The sequence below is a fragment of the Aotus nancymaae genome, unplaced genomic scaffold (genome assembly GCF_030222135.1).
Source record: "Aotus nancymaae isolate 86718 unplaced genomic scaffold, 86718_ANA_hifiasm-v0.15.2.pri h1tg000021l, whole genome shotgun sequence".
NCBI lineage: Eukaryota > Metazoa > Chordata > Mammalia > Primates > Aotidae > Aotus > Aotus nancymaae.
In genome coordinates, this window is record NW_026988433.1 from 24,479,128 (window position 1) to 24,491,553 (window position 12,426).

Genomic DNA, 12,426 nt, shown 5'->3' on the forward strand with positions numbered 1-12,426 from the left:
CGGATGCATCACGAGATCAAGAGATCCAGACCATTCTGGCCAACATGGTGAAACCCCGTCACTATTAAAAATACAAAAAAATTAGCCCAGCGTGGTGGCGCATGCCTGTAGTCCCAGCTAATCAGGAGGCTGAGGCAGGAGAGTCACTTGAACCCAGGAGGCGGAGGTTGCAGTGAGCCAAGATCGCGCTACTATACTCCAGCCTGGGTGACAGAGCGAGACTCCGTCTCAAAAACAAACAAAAACAAAACAACAAAAAACCCTGTGTGTAAGGCAAGATATTAATATCTTTCTGTGCATGTCCTGAGCCCCTGCCTGGCACAAAGTCACAGGGCAGACCCTGGGAGTCCCCTATTCCCTCCCTTCCCGAAGTGTCTGGGTGTTCTCAGGCCTCCCAGCCTTCGCCTCTGCTGTGCTCTCTGCCTGAGATGCTCACCCGGCTTGTCACCTCAAGTGCCACTTCTCCTTAGAAGATCCTCTTTTAACCTCCCTCCCCACCCAGGATGGAAGGAGAGGCCCCTCCCTTGCTCACCACAGGACAGCACTGGCTGCGCTGTGTCACTGTGGCATAATGTTCTGTTGACTTGTTTACTCGCCGGCCTCCCCAGTGAATGAAGGGCTACCAAAGGGCCACAGCCTAGAACTGCTGGCCTTTGGACCTCAGGGCATGCAGTCTGGAGTGCCAGAGTTGGTCAAAGGAACAAATTGAGGATGAAGAAATAAGATAAGCAGGCCTGGACCTCGTGGAAGCTGTAGCCCAGCTCCCTAGAGAGGCCCTTGGTTGCAGCTAAAAGGGCCCGTGCCGTGGATGTAGAGAGAGTGTTTGAGTCCTGAAAGAAAAAATACACCATCTTTACAAACCCTTTGAAGGTCTGTGTTTTGTGTTTTCTACTCCCAAGCATCTCCCACTCCCTCCCGCCCCTGCCAATCTTGGGCAAGAAGCAAGACCATTCTCCCCTTCTCTAGTCACTCCTGTCCTTCAGGGGGCTCCCTCTCGCCCCTACTGTCCATTGTCACTGGAGTAATGCTGCGGCCCCACCCCCAACCAAAGAACGTCTCCGCAGAGAGTTTCCACTTGGTTCTTGGTGTTTTCACAGTTACGGGAATCCAAGAGCAATGTCAGACCCAGGAGGTACCTGTCTCACTCTCCACCCCGGCTTGATCAACGTTGTCACCAAAGCTGTCACAAACAAGGGGGTGTGGGCTGTCACATGGCCCTGCCTGAGTAACCACATTCTCGCTTCCTTCTTCCACACACGGCCATTGGGGGTTGCTCGGGTCCCGGACTGCTGCAGGGGGTGCCACAGCAGTGCCCAACAGCGTGGGCTGGGGCCTCGTCACTAAAGCAGAGAAGCCACTTCTTCTGGGCACACGAGGCAGCTGTCCCATGCTCTGCTGAGCACGGTGGTAAGTGTTGGCTTGCAAAACCACAGGGAGTGGCTGGAGGTCCCCAGGGGCCAGGGGCCAGTCTCATAGCTGCTGGCAGGCCCAGGCAGGACCTCCAGGCCCTTCCTGAACTGCAGCCCCTGGGGAGGGCGAACTGAGGCTCCTCCGGCTCAAGACTAAAGTCTTCCTGGAGTCTGTGGCCTTATTCTGGTGTCTCTTCTGAATCCTGCTCCTGCTTTTTTTTTTCTTTTTAAGACAAGGTCTTACTCTGCCACCCAGGCTGGAAGGCAGTGGTATGATCACGGATCAAGGCTGGAGTGCAGTGGTACGATCACGGATCACTGCAGCCTCAAACTCCTGGGCACAAGTGATCCTCCCACCTCAGCCTCCTGTTAGCTGGGACTACAGACACACACTGCCTCATGCAACTTATATTTTTACTTTTCCTAGAGGTGGGGTCTCACTCGGATGCCCAGGCTAGTCTCAAACTCCTGGCCTCAAGCCTTTTGCCTCAGCCTCCCAAATTGCTGAAATTACGGGCGTGACCCACCACCCCCAGCCTCCCGTTAATTTACTTCCCTCCCAGCCACTTTGCCTGCAGCTTCCGGCTTGGGGGCATTCTGAAAATCAGAGAAACCATGAGTGTTTCTCTAGAAATTATCCTGCCCTCTCCTTTCCTGCATGGGAAACTGAGGCCTGGAGAGGTGAAAGGACTTGTTTAGGGGCAGAGCTGAGATTAGGTCTGGAAGATTCCAGAAAGTAGAGGGAGTGCAGGATTTGTTTTGAAGCTGCACATTAGGCCAGGCACTGTGGCTCATGCCTGTAATCCCAGCACTTTGGGAGGCTGAGGCAGGTGGATCGCCTGAGCTCAGGAGTTCGAGACCAACCTGGGCAATGTGGTGAAACCCCAGCTCTACCAAAAATATAAAAAATTAGCCAGGTGTAATGGTGTGTGCCTGTGGTCTCAGCTACTTGGGAGGCAGAGGTGGGAGGATCACTTGAGCCTGGGGGGGGTGGTTGCAGTGAGCTGAGATGGTGCCACTGCACTCCAACCTGGGTGGCAGAGTGAGACCCTGTCTCAAAAAAAAAAAAATTAGACTACTGTTATTAGTTTGTATTTGAGATGCTTTCAGGACACTAAAAGGAAATGGTGGGGGCCAGTTGTGCCCCACTGCACACACATTCACACACGCCCCCCCCCCATATTATCTACATCCGGGCTTCTGCTGCCTGGAATTCTCTTCCCTTTTCTCTTTCTTCTGTTTTCCGTTTTTTCCCCATCTCAGACTTTCATGGCCCCAGAGCCAGGCCCCTCAGTGTGTCAGGGCTTCAGAAGGTGGCTCCCAGGCCCTCAGACGCCCCGAGTCGCTTCCTCTGGGGTTGCCTGGGGAGGCCACGCCCTGGGCGGTTGATGCCTCCCTCAGCATCCTTGGCCAGCAGCCAGGGGAGTTGAATCTCAGATGGCGGAAGGGCTGGGCTGCCAGGCTGGGCTCGGAGCGGGGCATTCAGAAGAGCTGCAGAATCAATCATCTGAGAACCTTGGAGAGTGGACAGTGCCCCTTTTACAGATGAGAACACTGAAGCTTGAAGGGGAGAAGCGGCTGCCTTTGGCGGCGTGGTTATGGCTGCAGGACGCTCATGGAGTTCGTGGTGGCCCCAGGCCTGTGTCTTGATCTCCTTTGCTGAGCTTGAACAGGAAGAAGGCAGTGGGGGCCAGTAGTCTAGAAGAAGATAAGAAGGCAGGTGTGTGTGTGTTGGGGGTCTGTGGTTGTTGATCCGTCTGTCTACACGGGGGTCTCTAGAAAACGGTTTAAAGACAGTTGTTCAACTAAAACCAGATGTAGGTCTCATTGAATTCATTTGTGCCAAGCAATACCTTACCTCTGCTTTATCAGGCCAGCAAATTTGGGTTCCAACAGGAGTAACTTGGTTCTTGGCGGAGCTGGGGAGCAGTAACCCAAAAAGATCTCAACTAACATTGAACTGCCAAACATTAAACAGATATACAGCATATCTGTGCTATTAACATTTCGTGAGGGCTGGGTGCGGTGGCTCATATCTGTAATCCCAGCACTTTGGGAGGCCAAGGCCGGCAGATCACGAGGTCAGGAGATCGAGACCATCCTGGCTAACATGGTGAAACCCCGTCTCTACTAAAAATACAAAAAATTAGCTGGGCTTGGTGGCACACGCCTGTAGTCCCAGCTACTCAGGAGGTTGAGGCAGGAGAATCACTTGAACCTGGGAAGTGAAGGTTGCAGTAAGTCGAGATGGTGCCACTGCACTCCAGCCTGGGTGACAGAGTGAGACTTTGTCTCGAAAAAAAAAAAAAAAAAATTAGTGAGGAGGGCTGGGCACGGTGGCTCATGCCTGTAAATCCCAGCACTTTTGGAGGCCAAAACAGGAGTTTGAGACCAACCTGGGCAACATGGAGAAAACCCAACTCCACAAAAATTTAAAAATAGCCGGGTCTGGTGGCATGCACCTGTAGTCTTAGCTACTTGGGAGTTCGAGGCTTCAGTGAGCTGTGATTGCACCACTGTACTCCAGCCTGGGCAACACAGCAAGACCTTATCTCTAAAAGTAAGTAAATAAATAAGTAAACATTTCATGAGGGGGATGATAAGTAGGGAAAAATTGTCTACAGAGGCTCCCTGATGTGAGCTGGGGTAGATGATGGAAAGAGGTTGGAAAGCATCAGCTGGCAAATGTCGTGTGAAAAGTGTGAAGACAGCATGTGCTGTGCAGTTCTGGGCACGGTCCCCTGCCTCAGTCACATGACCGCTCCTGCAGCGGCGTTTAGTGAGGCCCCTGGGGCTGCCAGGAGACCCAGGAGAGCTCCTGCCCTCCAAAACCTTGCGGTCTGGTGGGAGCAGCACAGCAGACAGCCTCGGTGACTGCAAGCCACTGGGACAAGCATTGAGAGAGGTGTGTGCCTGCCCATTGGCCAAATCCCAGGTCTGTGGCCCGATCAGTGAGATAGCTGTGCTTCCTGTCCTCTGGAAGTTTAGGGGCCAATGTGAATACATTTTTAGAAAGTAAATGAACAGTTAAAATGCTTAAACACGGGAGATGACTCATCATGCCTGGGGCAATCCGGAAAGGCTTCCGGGAGGACGAGGCATTCTCCTGGCCCTCTTCAACCCACAACAACCCCATGAAAAGCAGGTGCTACCATTGTCCTTGTGTTCCAGCGAAGGAACCCACAGCTCAGAGAGGTGAGGTGAGTTGCCCAAGGTCACACAGCTTGTAAGGGATGGAGCTGGGATTGACCTGGTTTGATGTGGCTCCCAGGGCAGGTCCTGTCCCGTCCACCCGGACTTAGATCTGCTCTGGGATCTGGGAGACACCTGCACCTCAGTTATTGGGGGCCTTTCCTTCTATTGATGACTACTTGACCCAAACCCTGAGATGCTTGGTCTTTTGAATTTTAACATTCCAAGATCCTGCCCGCTGTGACCTGTAGTTTCAGGATTCTCAGTGCGAGGTTCTCAGTGGCTTGGAGCCCCACAGGTATCTTTCCTGAGCAGCTCAGGGCGGCCACACGGCGGGGTCTCTGGAGTTGGAGTCTGGGCCCCTGTAGCCTGCTCCTCCATACAGACTGGATGGGGCCACATGGGGTCCAGATGGGGCCTGGGGCAGAAGCAGCCTGGTTTTAGGGTGAAAGATGCAAAATGAGCAGTCTCTGACCTACTCCACTAGGCAAGCATCGAGACAAATAGGATACGGCCACTGGAGACCCCTGCCCTGGCCCCGCTCCGTGGGGCTGTTTTTCTGCCTTCCAGGGAGAGAAGAGGTGGAAGATGGGCCTGGACGTGACCCCCTGGCTCTGGGCTTTGCTTGCTCATCTGTGTGATGGGTGCCCTTAGAGCCAGTGAACATGGGAGTGAGGAGGAACGAGGTCACCAGACAGCGAGAGGATGAAATCGTCCCTCCAAGCAGGGGCTTTCACATACGGCATTTTTGTTGTTGTATAATAATTTACTGTAGCAAATATTAAGGCAGTATTATGCTACCTGCCACACATAGTGAGAAAACTCAACTCCTCCACTTTCTACCTGTGTGGCCTCAGCTGAGACAAGATCGAGTCTGGGATTTTCTTTTCTTTCATTAAAAAAAAAGTACTGGACACGGTGGCTCAAGTCTGTAATCCCAGCACTTTGGGAGGTCATGGTGGGCGGATCACTTGAGGTCAGGAGTTTGAGACCAGCCTGACCCCATCTCTACTAAAAATACAAAATTAGCCAGGCGTGGTGGCACATGCCTGTAATCCCAGCTACTTGGGAGGCTGAGGTAGGAGAATCACTTAAACCCAGGAGGTGGAGGTTGTGGTGAACCAAGATTGCGCCATTGCACTCCAGCCTGGGAAACAAGAGCGAAACTCCTCAAAAAAAAAAAAAGTTTGTATTTCTTAGAGACAAGGTCTTACTCTGTCACCAGGCTGGAGTGCAGTGGTGCGATCATAGCTCACTGCAGCCTCGACCTGGGCTCAAGCCATCCTCTGGCCTCAGCTGCTCGAGTAGCTGGGATTAGAGTCATGCACCAGCACACCTGGCTAATTTTTAAATTTTTTGTAAAGACAGGGATCTCTCACTACATTGCCCAGGCTGGTCTTGAACCCCTGGCTTCAAGTCATCCTCCCACCTCAGCCTCCCAAAGTGCTAGGAATATAAGCTGGAGGCACCGTGCCTGGCTGAGCCTCAGCTTTTCTTCCTGTTAGATGGGCTGATGCCCACTCAGCTGAGGCCTGGCTCCAGGCTGCTGTGTCTTGAAGCCCATGGAATGGCAGGGACCAGGCTGGGGTGACCAACACACCCCCACCCCCAGTTTGCCTAGGAGTGAGGGGTTTTTGGGGATGAGGGACTCTCAGTACTGACACCAGGAACATGTGGGATAAAGTGGCTGCTTTAGACGGGCCCGGGAAAGGAGATGTGTGGTTTCCTAGCGCACCAGGTCTTATCATAACTGGTACGGAGCTTTCTGCTTTCTCAAAGCCCGAATGCCCACCGAGAAGGTAGGGAGGTCGCCATCTCCACACCCTCTGAGTCTGAGCCCTCCCTTTCCTCTGCTCCTCTGCCTGCAGCCCCGAAGAGGGTCCCCAAGTAAAGTACCCCCTGCTGGAAGCCAGCATCTAGGACCTTCCATACGCTCATTCCATTCTCATGATGATTTTTTTGAGCAATATCGCCTGTTTGACAATGAGGAAACTGAGGCTTAGAGAGGGAGAAGCAACTTGCCTGAGTTTACACGGCCGCTAAGTGGGGGTGAGTGTGGGATTCAGGCCCCAGCCTCTCCACCCCAGGCTGTCTCTGCGTGCAGGAGGCTGTGGCGATGGGTGTAGCGGAGGGGTCAGCCACAGGGACAGCCCACCTGAAGAACACGGCCCCAGAGCCCTCTGTGTTATGCTCCCAGCCTCTGGGCTGCAGCAAGTCCTGTCCTGACTCACCAAGATGCCTCCCGCGACCGGGGAACCCGGGGGGCCTGGGCTTGCAATTTTGCCCCCACCCTCTCTGCTTCCAGGAACTGGCTGAGAGCTTTGCCTTCTAGGAAAAGAGAACTGCCCAAGTGGGGGTTGGTGACTTTGAGTGTGTTCATAATCATGAAATATATCTCCAAGCTGGTGGCTTCTTCCTAAAGTCCCTGCCCCCAGAAAAGTGGGGCCAAGCTCAGGCGGTAGATTCTTACCCCAGATAGGAACTCTACCCCAAAGAAACTCTGCTGCCCTGAAGGTAAATTGGGAAGCAAAGGGGTGTGTGTGCGTGTGTGTTACATTTATTAAGCACCTATCAGAAGCCTGGAACTTTTGTCTTCTTGTTTTGTTTTGTTTTGAGACAGGGTCTCCCTCTGTCGCCCAGGCTGGAGTCCAGTGGCACGATCTCAGCTCACTACAGTCCAGGCTTAAGCAATCCTCCTGCCTTAGCCTCCTGAGTAGCTGAGACTACAGGCGTGCATTACTATGCCTGGCTAATTTTTCTATTTAAAATTTTTAAAATTTATTTTTGAGACAGGGTCTTTCTTTGTCATCCAGGCTGGAGTGCAGTGGCACAATCACGGCTCACCACAGCCTCGATCACCCCAGGCTCAAGCGGTTCTTCCATCTCAGCCTCCCGAGCAGCTGGGACTACAGGGGAGCACCACCACTCCTGGCTAATTTTTTTGTGTGTTTCATAGAGACGAGGTTTCACCATGGTGCCCAGGCTGGTCGGGAATTCTTCAGTTCAAGCCATCCACCTGTCTTGGCCTCCCAAAGTCCTGGGATTACAGGAGTGAGCCACCATGCCTGGCCTAATTTTTCTATTTGTGTCAAGATAGGTGTCTCACTATGTTGCCCAGGCTGTTCTTGAACTCGTGGGCCCAAGTGACCCACCCGCCTCAGCTTCCCAAAGTCCTGGGATGACAGGCGTGAGCTGCCACGCCCACCAGCCTGGAATTTTTGAATCCATCCCCTTGTTGCATTCTCTCAGCAGCCCTATGAGAAGAGCACTGTTTCTTATCTCCATTTTACAGGTGGGAAAACGGAAGCTCAGAGAGGCAAGCATCTGTGTCAAGGTCACACAGCTTGTAAAGGGCAAGGCTGGGACTTGAACATCCTTGTTATCTGAATCCATAGACTACGCTTTCAACCCTACGCCCTGCATGGCACCTGGTAAGTATGTGGCTGGCCTTTCTGGGGGGCATAGCTTTCAAGCTCCTCCTTTTTCTTGCTGTGTCCTCCCTCGCCCACCCAAGTCCACAAGCCCAGCCTTTCATCTCCTCAACTAGGTCAGGTCTCTCCTGACAGCTTTATGCCTTCCTGAACCTCACTGAGTTTAAATCTGATCTTGACCTCTCACCTCTCACTTCACTTCTCTGAACCTCAGTGTCATCCTTGGTAAAATGGGGATAACTGTGAGGGTCAGATGTGTCTGGTGCAAATATCATAAAGTTTGGCTTAAGAAATTATTTTCATTTTTTAGACAGAGTTTTGCTCTTATTTCCCAGGCTGGAGTGCAGTAGCATGATCTCGGCTCACTGCAACCTCTGCCTCCCAGGTTCAAGAAATTCTCCTGCCTCAGCCTCCCGAGTAGCTGGGATTACAGGGGATTGCCACCACGCCTGGCTAATATTTGTATTTTTAGTAGAGACAGGGTTTCACATGTTGGCCGGGCTAGTCTTGAACTCCTGACCTCAGGTGATCAGCTCACTTTGGCCTCCCAAAGTGCTGGGATTACAGGCGTGAGCCACTGCACCCACCCTAAGAAATTATTAATTATTATTATTATTATTTGAGACAGAATCTCAGTCTGTTGCCAGGCTGGAGTGCAGTGGTGCGATCTCAGCTCACTGCAACCTCTGCCTCCCAGGTTCAAGCGATTCTCCTGCCTTAGCCTCCCGAGTAGCTGGGACTACAGGTATGCACCACCACGCCCAGCTAATTTTTGTATTTTCAGACAGGGTTTCATCATGTTAGCCAGGATGGGCTCGATCTGTTGACTTGATGATCTTCCTGCCTCGGCCTCCCAAAGTGCTGGGATTACAGGGTTGAGCTACCGCGCATGGCCTCTAAGAAATTATTTTAAGATGTGGGCTGGGTGTGGTGGCTCGTGCCTGTGATCTCAATGCTTTGGGAGGCCGAGGCAGGACTGTTTGAGGCCAGGAATTTGAGACCAGTCTGGACAACATAGCAAGACCTTTTCTCTACAAAAAAATTAAAAACTTAGCCGGGTGTGGTGGCATGGACAGTTAGTTCCTACTACTCAGGACGCTGAGGTGAGAGGATCACCTGAGCCCAGGAGGCTGGGGCTGCATGAGCTATGACTGCACTACTGCACTCCAGATGAGGTGAAAAGCGAGGCTCTGTCTCTAAAATAAATAAGTAAATCAATAAATAGAAATAAATTCGTTTAAGATGTGATCAGATTTGCATGTTTGAAACCAACATAGGCCAGGTATTGGCTCACACCCTTTAATCCCAGCACTTTGGGAGGCTGAGGTGGGGAGATCTCTGAGGTCAGGAGTTTGAGACCAGCCTGGCCAACATGGTGAAACCCCATCTCTACTAAAATTACAAAAATTAGCTAGGCATAGTGGCCATGCCTGTAATCCTAGCTACTCAGGAGGCTGAGACAGGAGAATCATTTGAACCTGAGAGGCAGAGGTTGCAGTGGGCCGAGATTGTGCCACTGCACTCCAGACTAGGTGTCAAAGCAAGACTACCTCAAACAAAACAAAATAAAACAAAACAAAACAAAAAAAGAGTGACATGAAAAGTTAATAGAACTAGAAGCACTAATTCTTTCTATACCCCAATGGATTGTCTTGTCCACAAATAAAATGGCTTAACCAAAAAGGAGAGGGAGGCAAATCAATTTCTATGCACCATCTAGAAGTTAAAGGGCCTTCCTGGATGGCTTTATTCATGTTGATTAGTAATAACAATAACTGCTAGGGGATGAGGGTCTTCTCCATGCCACGCATGTCAGGGATGCCTGGGGAAGCCTAAATCCCCAGTGCCTGCTCCAGACCTGACATGCTTCCCGCTATGGTAGTAGAGGGTGGTGGTCTAGGGTGCTCGCTAAGACAAGGGTGAAGCTGTCCTGATGTCCCTGCACCCACTGCCCCCCAGGTGCCATGCCTCTGAAACTCCTCCTGCTGCTCATCCTACTGGGCCTTAGCAGCAGCTTGCAGCTTTGGGACCCCTGGGCAGATGGAGCCAAGAAAGCCCTGGGCCCCCTGCTTGCCCGGGGCCGGAGACAGGCCATTGAAGATTATGACTCGTATGATGAGTTTGAGCCGGAAACAGAGCCTTCAGAAATACTGAACGACATCACCAACGCCACTCTTCTGACTGGGCCTGGAACTCCTGAGCCTACCACCATGGAGCCTGCTACAAGGCATTCTACTGGCCTGGATGCAGGAGGGGCAGTCACAGAGCTGGGCACAGAGCTGTCCAACATGGGGACCCTGTCCACGGAGCCAGCAGCCATGGAGGTACAGACCACTCAACTGGCAGCCACGGAGGCACAGACCACTCACCCAGTGGCCACGGAGGCACAGACCACTCAACTGGCAGCCACAGAGGCACAGACCACTCACCCAGTGGCCATGGAGGCACAGACCACTCAACCAGCAGCCATGGAGGCACAGACCACTCACCCGGTGGCCACGGAGGCACAGACCACTCAACCGGCAGCCACGGAGGCACAGACCACTCAACCAGCAGCCACGGAGGCACAGACCACTCAACCGGCAGCCACGGAGGCAAAGACCAAGCAACCGGCAGCCATGGAGGCACAGACCACTCAACCGGCAGCCACAGAGGCACAGACCACTCAACCGGCAGCCACGGAGGCACAGACCACTCCATCAGTGGGCACGGAGGCACAGACCACTCAACCAGCAGTCATGGAGGCACAGACCACTCCATCAGTGACCACAGAGGCAAAGACCACTCCATTGGTGGCCACTGAGACACAGACCACTCCACCAGCAGCCATGCAGGCCCTGTCCACAGAACCCAATGCCACAGAGGCCCTGTCCACAGAACCTAATGCTACGGAGGCCCTGTCCACAGAACCTACTACCAAAAGGGGTCTGGTCATGCCCTTTCCTGCGTCCTCTGTTACTCACAAGGGCATCCCCATGGCAGCCAGCAATTTGTCCACCAGCCACCCAGTGGGGGCCCCAGACCACATCTCTGTGAAGCAGTGCCTCTTGGCCATCCTCATCTTGGCGATGGTGGCCACCGTCTTCCTCGTGTGCACTGTTGTGCTGGCAGTCCGCCTTTCCCGCAAGAGCCACATGTACCCCGTGCGTAATTACTCCCCTACCGAGATGGTCTGCATCTCCTCCCTGCTGCCTGACGGGGGTGAGGGCCCCCCCGCCACAGCCAATGGGGGCCTGCTCAAGGCCAAGAGCCAGGGCCTGACGCCAGAACCTGGGGAGGACCATGATGGGGACAACCTCACCCTGCACAGCTTCCTCCCTTAGCTCCCTCTGCCATCTGTTTCGGCAAGACCTCAGCCTGCACGGTCTCTCCTCGCCCCTGCCCCGGGGTGCCTGGACCTCATTCCACAGCTCTGGGCTTCCTCAGAGACCCCTGGGGATGGGGCTCTTCAGGGAAGGAACCTTGGCCGCCCAAACAAGACAAGAGCAGCCAAGGTCTTGGGGCCAAGCAAACTGGCAGGTGGCCACCTCTTTCCTCCCTCCTTGAATGAAGCCCGGCCACTTCCCAGTCACCTACAGGCCACATTTCAGCCACAGGCCGGGGTAGGAGGCCATTTACTCAAGAGACAGTCTCTCCTTTTTCCTATCCCCATCTTCTCTGGGTCCCTCTAATGTCTCCTGTGGCTCTCTCTGCTTCTCCAGGTCACTGGAGTCTCATCCCATGTACCCAAGGAATATCGAGTTCTCCCACCCCATCCACAGCGCCATTTTCTTCTGGTTGCCATGGTCACCAAACAGGAAGGGGACATTCTAGGGGAGGAGTACTGAGGAGTGACGGACTCTTGAGGCTGTTTCCTGCTGCTCCTCCGACCTGGGCAGCTGGGGTCTTCTTGGGCACCTCTCTGGGAAAACTCAGGGTGAGGCTCAGACTGTGAGGGCTGGGATGGCTTTGGCAAGCCCGAGGGCAGACCTTTCTTTGGGACTGGGTGGACCAAGGAGCTTCTATCTAGGGACAGGTGACCCCCAGCCGTCCTCTCCCACCTCCCGCTGTGGCCACTTTCTAGGGTGGGCTCTGTCTTGTTCACTGCAGTATCCCAACTGCAGGCACAGCACAGGCACTCAATAAATGTGTGATGGACAAACGATGGCTGAATCCTTCAAGGTATCAAGGCTGTCTCCTTCAGGCAGCCTTCCCAGAATTCTCCATCCCTCAGTGCAGGGTGGGGGTTGGTCCTCCGCTGTCTGCCCTCAGCCCCCAGTCCCCCGTGGCCTCTGTCATGGGATGCTAGGTTGATTTCAGTTTTGCCTCTTGGACATCAGGGACATCTTGTGCATCCTTGGGTGGCCGGGAAAATTTCAGGCTGTGGGGTGGAGCGCAAAGGACCACTGGTGGTC

General features: G+C 53.4%; 1 protein-coding gene across 5 annotated transcripts; it reads left to right on the plus strand.

Annotated features, from left to right (window-relative positions):
* Positions 1-1,249: 1,249 nt before the first annotated feature.
* On the plus strand, positions 1,250-12,174 carry SELPLG (selectin P ligand). 5 transcript variants are annotated; one of them, XM_064379885.1, is made up of 4 exons: positions 1,250-1,407; positions 2,955-3,129; positions 7,894-8,032; positions 9,992-12,174. In XM_064379885.1, exons 3-4 carry the CDS (start codon positions 8,023-8,025, stop codon positions 11,353-11,355), a joined length of 1,374 nt encoding a protein of 457 aa, XP_064235955.1. In that variant the 5' UTR covers positions 1,250-1,407; positions 2,955-3,129; positions 7,894-8,022; the 3' UTR covers positions 11,356-12,174. The 5 variants fall into 5 exon arrangements, with proteins under 5 accessions (XP_064235955.1, XP_064235957.1, XP_064235953.1 ...); XM_064379887.1 differs by lacking the exon at positions 2,955-3,129 and having other exon boundaries at positions 1,251-1,407; positions 9,992-10,386; positions 10,417-12,174; XM_064379883.1 differs by lacking the exon at positions 2,955-3,129 and having other exon boundaries at positions 1,251-1,407.
* The last annotated feature ends 252 nt before the right edge of the window (positions 12,175-12,426 follow it).